General features: G+C 42.4%; 1 protein-coding gene across 9 annotated transcripts in view; it reads right to left on the bottom strand.

Moving 5' to 3' along the window:
* The window catches only part of CRTC1 (CREB regulated transcription coactivator 1), a 47,487-nt gene that overhangs the window by 19,094 nt on the left and 10,758 nt on the right, over positions 1–17,635 (bottom strand). For 7 of the 9 annotated variants that reach the window (XM_051639424.1, XM_051639426.1, XM_051639427.1 and 4 more), the window contains exons 2-7: positions 8,349–8,465; positions 6,578–6,625; positions 3,524–3,661; positions 2,679–2,740; positions 1,749–1,843; positions 119–204 (exon numbers count right to left, since the gene is read on the bottom strand). In XM_051639424.1, the coding sequence (XP_051495384.1) occupies positions 119–204; positions 1,749–1,843; positions 2,679–2,740; positions 3,524–3,661; positions 6,578–6,625; positions 8,349–8,465 (546 nt within the window). The remainder of the gene's footprint in view (positions 1–118; positions 205–1,748; positions 1,844–2,678; positions 2,741–3,523; positions 3,662–6,577; positions 6,626–8,348; positions 8,466–17,635) is intronic. The other 2 variants (XM_051639425.1, XM_051639428.1) reach the window with 1 other exon arrangement.

Below are 17,635 nucleotides of genomic sequence, written 5' to 3'. Positions count from 1 at the left end.
GATTGCTAAATACAGAATTTAATCTCTAATCTCTGCAAGTACTTTGGTTGACAATATTAGTTTACTTAAATATATTTAGAAAATAAAATCTCTACACCTTGAAATGTGAGATTCCTACCTTTTTAGTGTCCCAGCCTTGCTTAGAGAGGGTTTTATCTGCCTCAGAGGTGGTTTCCTCCATTCCAGGGACTGTCAGTAATAAAACTAAAACATGAAAACAAAAGGAATCAGATCATAATATTAAGCCTCTCAGGAAGAAGTTTTTAGATTGGAAGTTTAACCATATGAAAACTCTTAAGTAACCTACTAGCAATGAAGATGAAACAGTGGCACTCAGCTGTTATGAGATTAAATAGAATTTCAGTCTCTTCTGGTACTAATTTTATTTTTTTTTAATTAGCAGGGAGACATTATCAGCTTCCAAAAAAAACCCCCAAATAATATTTTTTAGAAATTTGCCTTAAATTTATTCTGCTTCTTCTGGAAGTGTATCTTGGGAGCTAGTGTTTCCTGTCTTCTGCATTTTCCACAAGTGAGGTGTACACCTGCTACATCTCATGGGTGTCCAACAGGACAATTCCAGTGGGGAAAAATCAGGACCATCTCCCCAAGACAGAGAAATGCTACAAAGCTGCTGCTTCTCCATATTCCAAGCACATTTGTATGCTCAAAGCAGTCAAGTGTTTCATCATGTTAATAGCAAGGTGACAAAGAAACATGAAAAGAGAGGTGTATCAGCAAAAGCCTTTCATGACAATAAGTCTATGTTTATACAATACTGTTTAAGATGATAATTATTTAATGTTTTACAGCTCTGGAACTGTGTAAGAGTTGCAGTACAGTGCACATGCACCTGAGTGCTGCATGCTCACCCATCTCTGGTGGTTGTTTTAGGATTCAGTTTCTTCACACCAGAGTAAAGAGCTTTCCATGGAATTCTTGAGCTGACAGGGAAGAAGGGCCAGCAGAGGGCACCAGAATTGTTGGTGCTGGAGCTGCCCTGCTCCAGCCTCTCACTGGGAATGTCAGTGCTGTTTGAAGGCACTGCCTCTGAGGGTTTGCTCACTACTGATTGCAACCCCATAAATAAAAGCTAGATGAAGTCTTGCTGCTTTCTGATATTGTATCACTGACCATGAAATAGGAGATTTAGGTTGGACACCAGGAAGAAATTCCTTGCAGTGAGGGTGGTGAGACACTGGAACAGGTTGCCCAGGGAAGCTGTGGCTGCCCCATCCCTGAGGGTGTTCATGGCCAGGCTGGATGAGGCTTATGCAGCCTGGTCTGGTGGGAGGTCCCTGCTCAGAGCAAGGAGGTTGGAACCTGATGATCTTTAAGGTCCCTTCACATCCAAACCATTCCATGATTCTATGATTTAATGCCTAGGTTCTCCACACTTAGCTAGAAGTCACTACAGACTGCAAACCTCTGGTACCTCTGAGAGGAGCTGAACCACCAGAGTCCCACGAGTCCAGATTACTTTTCCCCATAGCAGAAGGTTTTAGAATAACAGAAGATGCTGTTCAGGAAGATGTTCCATCTTAGCTTGCATCATTTTTTCTGGATTTCAGCACCCAGAAGTCTCAGTAACCCATCAAGTTCTTTGAGCCATTTCCTCTGTAACTGAATCTAGAAAGTGTTCTGCTTCCATGTATTTCTAGACACAGATCAACACCAAAACGTGCAGATAATCTGAAGTACAATGCTTGACATGATACACATACTTGTACTGTTTTTTCTCTCTTTACCTCTTTTCTGCTGCATGTCCTGTGACCCTCCTGAGAAGGATTCTTGTTGAGCTGGAGTCATAGTACTCTGGTGCAAGGCAGAATCAGAGTTTGTCCTGAAAGGAAGGCCAAAAAAATATTCTTATTGTCAGTTTCTCTAAACAAAAGAACACTAAATCTCAGAGAAATGCAACCAACTCGGTAAACCCTCAAAATTTCACATTAAATACCTGAAATCTATATATGGCATGTACCAGGCACAATTTCCCTGTGAAACAATCAATTTGCAGGACAAATTAGTTCAAGTTTGAAGAGCAATTGTTTCAATAAAGGGATCGAGAGGAATACAGGATAAAGTGGTTGCTGCAGTTAGAAAATAATTTTACATGCTTTGTTAAGATTATGCATGATCAAATAATGCCATTTTTTTTAGCTAAAAGCTGCTTCTACATCCTATGGTTGTGCTGGTCTTTGAAAAGAAAGCACCCCTGTTTCATAGGGAGGGGAACTGACTGGTTCAGGATGCATGGATATTGTGCAGCTGGGACATCCAGTCAGGACAGCCCTCATGTCCTTTGCTTGGGAATGCAGGCCACCCCTTTGGCACCTCCAAGGGGCAGAAACAGGCAACTCCTTCCACTTCAGCACCTGCAAGGGCAGACCAACCCAGTCCCTGCTCACTGAGAAATATTCAGGTCTTTTACAACTCAACAGTTTTGGGCCGTGCCTTGGAACACCTGGCAAGATTTACCCTTAGAAAGATGACATCAGCTGACACACCTTCAGTTTAAGAATAAGCATAATAGAAGAAAACAATCCATTTCTAAATTCAGGAGGGCATGGCAATTCAGATTACCAGCTGTTGTGGGGGACAATAAAGGACTCTGCTGCGGGTGAAAGTATCAGAGAACACAGTCCAAAGACACACACACACACGATTGCACCACTGACCTTCTCCAGCTTGTGTCTGAGGGTGGTGACAGGTACACGGTGCCATAGGGACAGCTGTCCACGTGATTCCCTCAGTTAAGGGCAAGAACACCATCCTCACTTAAGCAGGAGGCCTATTTGAAATCTTCCCTGAGGAATAATGCAAATTACCCTGTCAGAACCACTAAGCTCACATGGGAAAGGCAAGCAGACCCCCTGTGGGGAAGACACTGACTTTAAAAGGACACTCAAACAAAATATTATCTGGGATGTTGCAATGTTTGGGCAACTGGACAAACATTCTCCTTTTCCCTTTCTGAGCACCCAGCTCTTCCCAAGAAGCCATCATCTCTCTGCTCTCCCACTCAGACAGCCCCTTTAGCCCCATCAAGCCAGTCTGACTGTGGCACATTTTAAGCCTGTCAGAAATAATAATTCATTTTCACAAATGGCAAGAAGAAACACCACTTGGCAAATGCTAAACTGATGAATCAACTTGTAATAAAATGCACAACCAACTGCAAAGAATTATCCTGGTTTCGATTGACTCAGTTTTGAAGGGAAACTCAGTTTCACCAAGACTGCCTTGCCTTTTCCATCAAAGGATCTCAGTCCCTCTCAGCTCCATGTGGATCATTATCCCCACTTAGAGGTGAAGAAATGGAGAAAAGGAAGTGCTTACTTTACAGAACAGCAGGTATTTATAGACTAGATCACAGTTGAGGAAAGGCAGATGACATTAACTGCACACAGATGGGGAGCCACTCTGCTGACAGGTGAGGAGGGGAAGGAGCAGGGTAAGAACTGAAAGCTCTGGTCTTATTGAAAGGCAGGTGTTCTCTGCCAGCTCGTAAACCAAAGGATATTTGTCTTCCATGTTTATCCACAGAGAGAGGGCGTCGGTGCGGGGAGCCCAGGCGGTTCCTGTCACGATACACTCTGTCCACCAGCCCATGGTGCCGGGTTGTTCTGCTTGTGTCCAATCCTGATGACTGAAAAGGAGTCTGAGAGAGACACATGAAGTTACAAGCAGAAAAACACAGGCACGAGCAGCCTGCCCAGAGCCTATTCATGTCATGTGCAAGGTTGTATTATTCTAAGGAACAAAACTCCAGAAGATATGGACAAGTGTAACCATGTACATTTTTCCTCCAGCAACATTTTCACTACAGCCACGGCCAGCAATTCCCAAGGCTATCTCTTCCAGACAGAGATTAGAGACAAGTGGAGGCAGACCATGCTAGACCTGCCCTCTCATAAATCAGCACTGCTCTCCAACCTTTGTATCTCTAAAATCCCACAGCGAGGGTGGCAGGGAGCCTCCTGACAACTGCTGTTGACATTCCCTGGGTGTAGCATGCAGCATGCATCCTGAAGGAACATGCTGACAACCAGAGCTTCAAATCCAAGGGCAGGAGATGCAGGGAGGAGATGCACAGTGAGCCTGACATTCACTGCCACACACTCTCTCTGAACTTCCCTTCACCCCCTCCTTTCAGCATCATGATTTTAAGGGGACACTGGTAGAATTAGAAGAAAAAGAAAAGCATTTTCCTTCCTCCTCTGTCTAGAAAAAGTTAACAGCATTCCATATTTTTTAAGTGATTTTCATGTCGTTCAGGTTGGGGAGCAACTCTGGGTGGGGTCGATTCCACCTTGAACCCTGTCAGCATCTTGAGAACATTTACTTGTCAGTGAGTGATTTCAGAGAGTGGGGATGGCCGAGAAAGGGCAAGGAAGATGAATTCCCAAGGCTAAACTGGAAAATTTCTCCTACAGTTTCAAAAGCCCTTCCCAGTGTTTACCTGCAGGGGGGGGAAAGGAAGTACAGAATAGCCAACCTCTGCTCATACTTCAGCAGCAATATATGGGGCTCTGGGGGAAAAAAAGCTGCAGAGTTTTCCACTCCTTGCCAATGTGAACAGCTTTGCTGAGTCCCTCAACACCATCTGTTTGGAAATCCAAAATTTCCTCCTCCATTCAGGTGCTGCACGTGGCAAATGCACTGTCCTGTCTGCCAAGCCATGAAACCATCTGGCTCCCACATTCAAGAAAAAAAAAAAAAACAAAACAACAAAAAGGACTAAAGTGTCCAGCTTTGGCTGTTTAAATAATTCTTTCTAAAAAGTTTTCAATTTATTTTAAAATGTTTTGTTTGTAATAACTTTTTAAAGAGCCCTTCTACTATTTTAAACTCTTTTCTATTTAGCAAATATTGGTCTCCTCTCCCTCTCTGCACACACAACCTTGTGTTGATATAAATGGATGCAAAGTGGCTGTGATGTTTATTTTCTCATTTCAGGGCCAACACTTTATATGCAGCAGAATATTGCTTAAGTCAACATGGGACTTGCAAGAGAGCACAGTGACTTTTTAGTGTACTCTCAGCTACTAAAATCATGGGGTTTTGCTTCAATTCCTCAGCAAGGATTGACTTCCTCACATGAAGACTCAGAAACCTCAAGTTGTAGCATCTTGACTTTAAGCAATTTAAACTAAAACAGATCAGTTTGAGCTCTGCTGCCAACACTAAACAACCATTTAGTTCCACACAGAACTGGGAATATTCCTCATTGCAAAACAACAACAGGAGATCTCAAACTCATCTTTGTACTGTTGTTACATCAATTCTACCCCAGAAGGCAGGAAAATTTGCAAGACATGCGTGTCTGGAAGGTCAACAGGAAAAGCAATTTCCTATGCCAGTGGTCTCAACCACAGAGTTACTAAAAAAGAAGCCAGACTGAATTATACAGAATGCAGGTCCCACCTGGAATTTAAAAGGAAGCCAGTGCTTACGAGGACACAGGCAAAAAGCTAAAGGCAAACAATTCTTTCTGAAGTTTTCCCTTTTTTTTTTTTTTTGGCACAACTTCCACACAACACCACAACCAACATGTAACTTGAGTGCAAGGGTGGCACAAGGAAACACAGACCATGCCCTGTCACAGGGCTGCAGTTAACACAGTGAGGAATTTTTGGGTAATGCTGTTCTCTGGCTTTCCAGGAACAGAGATCCCAAGTGAATCCTTGTTTAGGGAAATCAGGGGAGAAGACAAACACTTGAGAAAATGGGTTTGGCCTCCAATAGGTCTGGCTTCTCTCAGCAGCCATCCTGTGAAGCTTAGTCTGGACCAGGCAACCACCTTTATGAAAATCCCCATCCCTGCAGGGCACGTGATGCTTAACTAGAGGAAAGAACTGTGATTTAACAAAACAACCAACCCAACCAACAAAAAAACGATCCAAGCATCAATTTTATTTGGAAAATGGAGAACTAGAACTGCTCTGCTTCCCTTAAAAACATTCAACTGTTTGAGATCAGAACCTAAACTCCAAAAAAACATTTTAAAGAAGAGTCGCTAAATACAGACAGGAAGGAAAAAGCTCAGTGCTCTAAAGCAACAGTGTCCCTTTAAGACTGATCAAGACATTGAAATAAAAACGAGCAAGGTGGATGAGGGGGAAAGAGAGGAGTGGTACCTGCTGCCAGTCTACATTTGGGTGCCCCATTTGGGTGCCAAGCAGCATTAGGGGCATCATTCTGCCTCTCCCGATGGAGCTCAACATGCAGGCTGAGTGCACATGCTCTGAGAGTGCTCCAACCACAGGCCAAGCCAGTGCCCAAGAAACCCCCCTCTGTGTCAAATTAATCCCCCCAGAAATCATAAGTAACCACATGACAGACCACAGCAAGTCCAGGGAGTCCGTACAGGAATTATTATGCATGTTCCAAATTGGGATGCATGGCAAAACCTGTATGTATGTGACAGAGCAGAACTCCTTTGGAGCTGGGAAGGTGGCTCCAATCAATACTGTGCATCCCAGAGGAGGTAACATGTGCTAAAATACGTATCTACCTGGGCAAACAGGACACCAGTCCTAAATACGTATTTGCACAAACCTAAATACTTGTTTACCAAAGAGACAGGAACTGCTCCAAAGGCTTCAGCCAGAGCTCCGTTGTGCTGTAAATGCAAAGAACCAAGATTCTCAGACACTAAAGCTCCCATCAGAGACACCCAGACAGGCTCCACCTCGTTGGCACAGCCCACAAGCAGCTTTTGGCAATTTCATGGTTTAGCTTAAAACTGAAAGACTTGGGAAGCTTTCATTCCTGACACAAATACACGGGTTTATTTAGCTGCTTGTTACCATTTATTATCTGGAACAGTATAAGCCTTGGATGTGTGTGTGTGAAAAAAATATAAAAAGCTAGATTTAGGTTAGACATCAGGAAGAAATTCTTCATCATCAGGCTAGTAAAGTGCTGGAACAGTTTGCCCAGAGAAGCTGCAGCTGCCCCATCCCTGGGGGTGCTCAAGGCCAGGTTGGATGGGGCTTGGAGCAACCTGGGCTGGTGGGAGGTGTCCCAGCTCAGAGCAAGGAGGTTGGAACCTGATGATCTTTAAGGTCCCTTCAAATCTTCAACATCCTATTATTCTACGATTTTAAGGACAATTTGTTTCCATATCCTCCTCTAGCCACTCTGAAATTTTTGAATACTCACTCTGAAGTCCTCTGTTAGGTTCAGCACTAAAAGAGTCTATGTGGTAACTCAGTAATGGCCATTGAGCACAAAAATACTGAATTACTATTGCTTAAAAAGAAAGGTAACTGAGAACCTTCTCAAAAAGAAACTAAAATCAAAATCTGTGGATCTTGAAAAGATCAGACACTTGGGGAACACTCCTGAGGACTTCACAGCATCACAAACCTCTGCACTGTATTCCCTAAAGGCAACCAGATTAAAACAGACACTTGCTTCTCCTCTTGCCCAAGATGCAAGCTTTTAACCTCCACCAACTGAGCTGTCTACATGTATTTCAAAAGGCAGAGGAGACATGAATAGTTTTTTCTGTATTTATTAAGCTTCATCAGAAACCACAAACTGCAAAATTACATCCTTGTGAGATAAAATGTAAATGTTACTACTCAAAAGAGGAAATTACTGCAAAAAAAATTAAGTATTTTGAGCACCCTAAATCAACCAACTATAGAAATGAGGAGTTCCCAAAGTATCCATCTCCTCCTCTTGTCCAAAGGTGCTCACCAGCAGTAACACATTCCCACACACATTGCTTTTCTGTCCATAGTCCACCACCTCTGGAGCCACAACAGCAAAACAACCAGTACATCCCTACATCCTTTGCAGCCAGACCAACAAAAGTGACTATTCTGACACAGCTTGTGTCCCGTTCCCTCTCCTCCTCTCCTGAAATCCAGGCACTGCTCCCATGGAACATGCACAGTACCACAGGGTACCTTCTTCCACACCCCCATCTCCTGGCACCTCCCACATCACCTCGTATTATTTGCTTCCACTTAACAGCACCTTCACCAAAGATTTTGCTCTAAATTTGGTACTGAACAAAATAAAAACAATTAATTCACCACCACGAATATTCCCTGTCAAAGAATTTGCATCACCTCTGTACAGTCCTGACACAACAGCATCACCACCAGGGACAGGAGAACTAGTACCTAACCCTACATATATGCAACACAAAAATATCCACACATCCATACACAACTTTGCTCCATTCCAAACACTGTTTAAAACAGCCTCATTTGCTGAGGCCACAGTTCTACATTCTGAACCAGCAATCTCATGCTCTCCTGAGAGGGAAAAACAAGCATGTAGGCACAGCATTAGTCAACAAAAAGAAAGAAACACCCTATTAAACTCACCTGGAAGGGCAGATCCATGGCACTGTTTCCAATCTGGTTCACATTTGGCAGTGACCCACCGTAGTACTGGCCACGACTCTGTCCCAGTTGCAAATATTGGGTTTTCTGCAGCTGTAACTACAAAAAAATGAGAAGTGTAAGGACAACTCATTTATTTTTCAACTATTGTAACTGACTCAACTCGACACCATTTCCATCATCATCAAGAATGGATCCCACCTGTAAACAGAGTGAAATCAACTTCTCCCAGGGGACATCAACCTCCACCAAGCCTGGTTGGCCAAGTGTCACGTGAAGCCTGGAGTGATAGTGTGGAGCCATGGAAATAAAACCAACTCCATAGTGAGTGATGGGATTCAATTTCCAACAATTAACCACCACATGAAACCACATGCTTCTTATGTCACCTGCTATTCCAAAAACTGGGATGTTAAAACCCCCATGTCGGTCCCAAATGAACCAGCTGTTCTTGTGTGTGATACACAAATAAATCACCTTAATTCAGTATATTGAGTTTACTGTTGAACCAAACATTCAGCCTTTCAGCAAACTAGCTAACAGAGGGGACGTGCCTTCCCACCAGTAGATAAATGTTCTTTCATGCAGCAAGAAAAGCCCTCGAGGAAGGGTGGAGACACAGGTTTCCAAAGAAAACCCAACCAAAAAAACCCACCAGCAAAGAATTGCTTACTGAACAGGTATACATGAAAAGAAATGTGTCAGTCTGCACAGTTACAGTAAATGCTAGGTGTCACTCTGCAGCTCTGGATGACACATCTCTTCTGAAATCCCTTAGTCTGCTTTCCCACAGAGGCACACATTTCTGTAAGAGACAAAGTTGTTCCTTTTCTACTCAAACATCAACATATTTTCATTGTCACTTCTTTCAGAGGTCTCAACAGCTCATTAATAAAAGCCACAATTTTGATTAATCTTCTGTTAGTGACCTTTCATTTTTTCAGTTTAGGAGCACCAGTATTTGAAATAACTTCTCACACAATTCTGTAACGTTCTCACTAAATACCTCTAGATTTAACACCACACTGTCACCAAAGCCCTCAGTTTTACACTGATAAAACAGAATTTGCAATCATCTGAACACAACAAACCTGCTCCCAGGGATGCATCTTCCAAGGACTCAAGAAACTGTAATTTCAAGTAGCCAATAAATGAGCTTACATAAGTTTTCCCTCCTCCCACAGCAGAGGAGCGTGTATTTTATACTCTGTGTTGCTCCTCACTAGATGTCTACTGGCTGTTTTTACACTCTGAAATGCAAGAGCATTCCTAGATTGGTAGCAAAGAATTGTTTAAAGACTAAATGTTCAGATCTTGGCCTAGATGCAGGTTGGTTGCTAAGGTACTGGAGTGTGTACATCAACAAATCTGGTTTAGTTTCATTTAAACAGACCCGAAAGGCTCTGCCTGGCAATGCCACAATTCTGAAGAGCAAAGTTGGGAGAAGTGCTAGAAAACACAGCATCCCTAAAACTGGATGTTTACAGGGGTTGGTTTTTCTTTACACTTTCTTCAAGCAAAGGAAACGGCAGATGGAAGTGAATGGCTCTGCCTCCACAACCTTACCACAAAGGCCCTGAGGTGAGTGGAGATGTTTTATTCCAGATAAGGGAAGAGCTGGCACCTTCTGTGCTGACCAGGCGACGGATTCAGAGTCCTCTGAGCACGGATGCTGAGGGTGCTGACAGAGAAGACAGCACCCTGACAGCACCAAGAGAGAAAGGGAACTGGCCTGCTTATATCACACCAACACTTAGGGATACGTATATATTAAAATAATCCCAGAATAGAGGAGAGGAAACAACATCACCCTGAGGAAAATGGCACACGTATTCTTCTGATTTCAAAACTGTCCCTAGGAAAGCAACTCAAATACCCTTTACTCACAGAACCTCCCCAGGAGCCACCAATTTCCAAGAACACAAACAGCCAAAATTGTTATGCTTTAGCTGAGGGACTGAATGAATGCAAAACTTAAGAGATGGCCTTCAAGACAAAACCTCTCTATGGACCAGGAGCTCTCAAAGGCCTTGACTATCCAAACAAGAAACCAGTCACGAAGCAGCTGATGGTTTTTTCTTTAACCAAAAGGCAGATGAATCCCCTCAGCCTGAAGACTTATAAAATATTCACAGTGTATCGTGTCAAATGCTTCAAAAAGATCCCATCTAAAAAGCAGGAGAGGGCCTCCCAGCTTTACCTTTGCAATCTTTGGACACACAATTCCAAATCCAGTGCTCTCTAAGCAATCCATGGAATTAGAGAAACGCTCAGCCCTGCTCTGGCTCCCTGAGTCACAGCCCCTCTCACTCTGAGCTGCAGAGCCCTAAAAGCACAGTATCAGAACTAGCTGTGCTTTTTGCCCAGCCCCTACATATGTTTTTGTTGTTAAAAAAAGGCTTGCTCGGGATTTGTGCCAGACGTTGAAGTAACTATTTCAACAGGTGTTGGTTTCTTTTAAAGAACCTACTATAAGGCACCCAGGGAAGGGGAGGGAAGGTGCTTTATGGGTTGGGTTTTTTTTAATGTTTTGGCCTTCCCCAGCATATACCTACCTCAGAGCATAATGTAAGAGGGAGGTCACGACCATTTGTCTTTCCACTGCAGTTAAATGTGGAAATGAGGAAACACAAGAGATGGAGAACTCGAGCGGGTCTCAAAAACGAGCTTGTTAAATGGCTTTGCAGTATCATTAATTTCAGTAACGCTACCTTTGATAAACACTTTTGGAGATCCCTGCCAAAAATAAGAAAACTGATTGCTTGTTATTGCTGTCATATATCACTACACCAGCGAGCTGAGCTGTGTTTGTTCCTCTCCTCAGCCTCCTGCCTTTTAGCAGCGCGTGGCCCCCAGACTATGTAGTTTAGAGGAGACCATCAACAACTGCCACTTGCAATCTGGGAAGATCAAGGGTAAGCAGAGCAGGCCCGTGTGCTGAGTGCCTCAAATCTCCAGCTTTTCAGCTGCTAAGGAAGCATTTTTAAATGCTGTGACACTAGACCTCACTGTCATTCCAACAGGATCTCAAGCAAGATCAGTTCAAGCCTTTCAAAGCAGAGGATCAGCAAAATAACCTGCCAATGTCACTGTCATGCTCTGAGGGAACTTGGGAGCCTGGAGTCATCCTGAGACCTGTGCAGAGAGCAAAGTAGCACTGAAAATGAAAACAGACACTGTGACTAAAATCAGCACTTCCTCCTTCTTCTGTGCAACCACCTTGTGAATTCAGTGCGTTGGACAACCTGGGGGTTGGGGATTGGGTTTGAAGAGGGGGGGGCTGTGGGGTTTTATTTTAACAGAAAAAAAAGGAAAAAAAAAGCCTTTGCTTAATAGAAAAAAAATCCAAATTACTCTTAAAATGTTAACAAGTCTCATGACAAGTCCAGCTTTATCTCCTGGGGTTGGATTCAATTAGTGGCAACTTCCTTTCTATACAAATTCAGATGGTGAAGTACGATAATGAATGACTTAGTGTTCACCAGATATATTAATCTCTTGAACCACCAGGACTCAGTGACTCTACATCACAGCTTTGCCATTTGTGTGTTATGTGGCCAAGATAATAGCTCCTTGACAGCTGAAAATATTGCTAAATATTCCAGCTCTTTCCTGAGAAAGCTTTTGGTAAGGAAAAAGCTTTTGCTTGTTAAACCACTTTATTTCTTCTTGGCGTTCTTGTTCAGAAGAAATGTTTCCCCAATGACAGATCCCAACTGAATCTGTAATTTTCCCTCCACCAGCATTTCTCTTACACTTAAAGAAAAAAAATGAAGATTTTAAGTTAAAATCCAATTGAATCGTTAAAAATCAAGTATCTCTGCACAAGCAGTTTTTCTAGAATAGCTGAAAACATTCCCCAAATCAAAGGCGGGCAGAGTGTTGGTTTGCCAGGTTTGAAATGATGTTAAAACCAATACATTTCTGCAAAGGTGCAAGAGTAACAGTCTGGGAGGCAGGAACAGGATCTCTCCAGCAAAGAGCAAAGGAATCGTTACCTTTCCATGTACTAATTAGGAATTTGCAAGCAGTTACATTCTTCACTCAGCTCACAGTTGAGTAACACGACATGATCTTACTCTGGTTAATGGGGTTGGACACACACAGCTTTGGTAAGTAATCAAAAATATTAGCTTTAACACAATTACTGACTTGCTAACAACTGAACATTCTTCCATATACTAGCTTTGATGTGAACCCACTTCTATGAACTACCTCAATTTTTCCATGTAATTTGGGTTAAAGTTTGCTGGATATACAGCTGTGTTTGTAGGGAGAGAGTCAAGTTATACAACGCAAACAAAAAGGAGAGAAATATATACACATATCCCTAAAAGCATACCCAGTTTTCTTACAGACTCAGTGTCCAAAATATGCAGATGGGAATCAAAGGAAGTATTTATTAAAATTCAACACTTCAACTACTCTAAATTCTTCCCAAAAGACTCTGGGCAAATTACAAATTTACAGACAGAACTTCACTGTGATCGAACAGCAAGTCTGACACTGGAATGAAGTAAAACAAAATCCACTCTGACTGCTTCTTTCCAAATGCCTTTTTTAACATGTAAGAATTTTATTCCCACAAGCATGATAAAGGGTGGAGTGTCCTTCTGATTAAAAAAAATAAACCCCAAAGATACCTGATGAATACAGGAAGTAAGATTACACATAACTGCTCTTTTTGTCGGTTTGCAGTTTCCATACCAAGTTCTCTTATAAATTTAAACTTTCCACTTTAGAAAGCTTTCTCTTCAGCATGTTCTGGCCAACAAGTAGCAAAACAAGTGCAGATTAAAATTAGAAATGTCTTATTACAGCTTAATTGGAAATTAAATTCTGTTTAAAGGATTAACTGGAAGTTTTAGAGACTGCTTTATAGGTAAATCCTGTTGTTCAAATCAGTTCAAAGTCGCCCGGGTGGACACATCTGAAATTTCTCAGAAGGCTTTTTCCTAGAGCCACCAGAGGCAGGACCTGCCACAGAAAATATACACTTGCCTGGAGGTTTTAAACAGGCTGGGATTGATTTGACACCCTCAATAATATGTCACTGATACTTTCTGGTCTAGGAATGAACACAGCCCAGCTCTTGGTAGAAAGCTCTGTCTCAATGAAGAGGCACTTACAGCAATATTTTTGGCCTCTCTGTAGAGGAGCCAAAGACACAGCAGAGACCAAGTGCCCTTTTATCCACAGAATTGGACTTTTCAAATGACCCAGGTAGGGCAGAGAGAGAGGAAAAACTTTCCAGGTCAAGTGAGCAGGCTCTGCCTCACTGCTGAGCAAGCAGAAGGCAGAGTCTCCCAAACTCCTGAGCTGGCTCCTTTCTCCAGTGTGAAATTAAACACAAAGTCAAACAAACCCTCCAGACAAGTCAGTTACTCCGTGGAATCCCAGTGGAAGTATTTTCTCCCTAGGGAGATTTCTTCCCATTCACAATCCTCATGTTGATAAGAAAAGTAAATACAGGCTTAGAAAGAAAGATAAGTTAACATCAATTTAATGGTTCACAGCTATTACATTCAGACCTAGTGGCAATGCAGCTGCTAGCTAAAATTCACCTAGTTAGCCACGTAACTATTAAACTGTGAAAGTTCTTTATGTTTGTGTCCAAGTTGCTGAAAACTAGCCAAAAATTAACTAACAGCTCTGACCACCCAAAGAGTCTGGCTCCTCCCTTCCCTTCACACTAACCTTTTTCTGTGAATATTCTATTAGAATTTGAATTTTTAAAGCTCTGCACTTGCTACTCCACCAATTTCTAAAATTAATACACATCAAAATAACTGCTCATTTACTAGAGCCACCCTCCCTGAAAGCCGTCTAGAATTTATTAAATTAGGAAGTATTCACAAATCAATAAAAGAGAATCCTGGTAAGCTGAGGAAAAAAAAATTAAAGTGTTAGCCACAATTTCATTAATTATAGCAGGTATTCAGCTGCCAGTCCCTCTCTCCATCAACAGACCCAGACACAATCTCATTAAAGCCAAGAACCTAAAATTAATATCAATAATGAGAAGACAGAAAGTTATTAGCAGGAAAAAGTTTCTTGAGCAACCCAGGGTGTATTTTATAATGCAACCAAGCAGATTAAGTTGTGGAGAACAGAGTCCCTGTGCTCTGGCTGCCTTTACTTTCCCAGGAAAGCTGTGTAACCTTGTCTCTCCTTGCACCAGAACTCATGACCTGAAAGAAGCCTGGTTAAAGACGCTGAACCAGCAGAAGAGCTGCTTGGGTTAGCCTCGTTTCTCTTGACTTGCTCACCCCACAAGCAGGTGAATTTTTGATAGGAAAAGGGGAAGAGGAATGAGCAGCGGGAGCCAAGGAAAGGAGTTTTATTTATTCAACGTTCAGACTAACTCAGGTGTGTGCAGACTCTGCTTCAGGCTGCCTGCTGGAGCTGCTGGCTGAGCAACCCTCATCCTCACTCTCACAGAGGCTGGAAGGTATGAAGAGAATGAGTCAAGCGAATGAAGAGAGACTGGGGCTGAATGTTACAGCAACCTGGTGTTTCTATCCTCCCTCTGCTAGCAAAGCTCCCCAGGACATAGCAGGAGCAATCCAGGCCTTTTTCAGAGGAAACTGTTTTCAGGTTACTCAACACAAAATATCAGGGCTCTGTCAAAATTACCAACTGCTGTTTCAAGTACCACATCTCCTGGACCTGTATAGAGCACTTTCAAAACTGAAGACCTACTGTTGGATTTGCCCCGGAGTACCAATCCTAACAAACCGGGACTTTCAAAGCATCATTTTCTTCTATTTTACTGCCTGCATCTCAAGTAATCCTCCTATAAAATGAGAATAATCACACCAGCAGAACATCGTAAAGATTAAGTTGTTTTTTAACTGCTCAGACTCCTGAGCAGTGTGAGGCATGGAGCACTTCCCAGGGGGTTTAATTATCCTGCCAGCAAACTCAAGTTTGAGGGGTGCCCTCTGAGGCCCAGAGCAATGCACGGAACAATGTGCATAAATCAAGATATTTAACAGCCTCCCAGTAAGCCACCCTGATCTACTTTTGTGCTGAAAGGAGGCAAGGGTCTCAATCTCACCAGGGGAGTGGGGAATATATGATAAATTAATTAAAGGCTATCATACTGCTCCTGCAGAAAGAGATGAATGAAGATTGGAAAGAGTTTTGGGAAGCTTGACTTTTAAATCTGTCTAATGCTTTTATAGTTGGAGTACAACTGGTAAGTTAATACTGACCATTTTTACAGTGCTATCAGGTTTCTAACAATTCATGGTGAATAATTAAAAAGACTTCCATTATTTAGATGTCACAGACTAAAATCCACCTACACACATTATCTAATAGCTGGATAGGTGGCAGAGGAAGAGATGGATGTCTATTTGCAATTTTAGCCCTTTACTCTCATTTTCCAAACAATTAAAAAATAGATTATGAAACCTAATATCATCAATACTTTCCCTTCCATCTGAGCATGCATAAGTGTGTCTGTGCTAGTGGTTTCTCTTCAATCCAAGGAATGTCCTGATGGACAGTGGAAATAAACTGAACGGTGTAAAAACCGTCTTCAATTGTCATTCAGAGGACCTGATGCTCCTCTGCCTTATAGAAAGAAAAAGGAGCAGGATCAGGAAACTACAGTTCTTTGATAAGAGCCACTAATTCTCTAGAAGACCTGACCACAGATCTAGATAAAAATATCTAGAATGACACACAAACATGCAGTCTGCTATCAACCCCTTGAATCTAACGCACGCTGTAGATACAAGGGGAACTCTGCAAACTGTGTTGCGTTAAAAATCAGAACACATTTCCATGTGCCTGCTGCAAAGCAAGTGACACTGGTCTTTTATTTCTGAATAATCAGCCATTCAGGGCAGCAAGGAAAAGTGAACACAGCACCCAGAGTAATGCCAGAAGAGAAACAGTGTAGCTAGCTCCTCCACAACAGCTCTGCCTGGCTAATGGAGACAGACGCCACAACCTCATCCATCACAGCAAGACAAGAGAATCCCTCGCATTTCTCTCTCACTTGGGCTGTCACAATCAGGAAGAAACGCCATCAAGCCAGATTTCTAAAGTAACTTATTTCCTGCAGTCTCAAGTGCTGATCCAAGAGCAAGAGTGGATCCAAAGGCACAGCTGTTCCTCCCAGGAAGACGGGTAAAGGAAATGAAGTCTGAAGTTTAGAGGAAAGGTATAATCCGCAGTGATAGCAGCTGCTCTGTCTGGGTCACTTGGGATTTAAATTATTCCATCATCAGCTCTGTAACAAAACATTTTGCAATGTTGGGTTGTGGTTTTTTTCTCAATTACAGTGTGTTTTTATTTTCAGCAAAGTGAAGATTTTAACACTGGCTAGAAACAGACAAGTGTGGACAAGCAGAGAAAAAGTTTCCCTTGTCGCCTCTGCCAATCATATTTGGCCTCCCAATGCTCTCAGCATCCTCAAGCAATAGATATCGCAGAGAGAAGCAGGACCAAGCCAAAAGAGGAAGCCAAATGTCTACTACAAACTAAGTGAAAATTACCACGAAAAAATCCAGACATATGGTATGAACTGGATTTGAACCCATGCTTGCAGAACTGCTACATCATTGTTTACTCTTCCATCACCCTAACTGTCATTTATGTCACTTTCAAGTATTTGTTCCATTATCACATGGACATGTCAGGACACAAACAAAACTTCTGCAGCCCAGCCAAAGACACTCAGTAAGAACAAAAATTCAAGAAAAGAAAAAAAAAAAAAAGTGGCGTTCTCTCCTTCTTTTTTTTAGAGAAGGAATCTGTTGTAATATATTGGAATTTAGCAGCCACAGAAGAGCAACAGCTTTGTTTCTACCTCACTGAAACACTCACAGCAGAGCTGCAAACACAAGGCCAGCACTTTGTTTTTACCAGGGGAAGCTGCAGTGCCTCACCAAATACACTGCTCAAGGAGTGAGGGTTCTCCCCGTGCACTAAAATACCCAAATTCTCTCAAAGACTCCAGAAATTAACAGCAAAACAGGTGATACACTCAAGGACCAGAATCAAAGGGATTCTGCTCCAGCCTGTGAGCATCCCAGCTCACACCAGCTCAGTCCCAGGGGCTGCAGGGAGGGAAGAGGAAGGTGAACCTTCCCCCTTTGTCTCAAGGAGTCTGAGCTTGAAATGGAAGAGAAGCTCAGCCCAGATGCCATAAAGAAACAAACTGGGAATCAGAAGACAGTTTTTCATCATTTGAGTAATGAAATCTGCAAGTCAGAGGAAAGGGGACAGCAAGATAGTTAACTTAACATGCCATA

Source organism: Apus apus, chromosome 24 (genome assembly GCF_020740795.1).
Source record: "Apus apus isolate bApuApu2 chromosome 24, bApuApu2.pri.cur, whole genome shotgun sequence".
Taxonomy (NCBI): domain Eukaryota; kingdom Metazoa; phylum Chordata; class Aves; order Apodiformes; family Apodidae; genus Apus; species Apus apus.
This window is presented reverse-complemented; position numbering and strand designations above follow the sequence as displayed.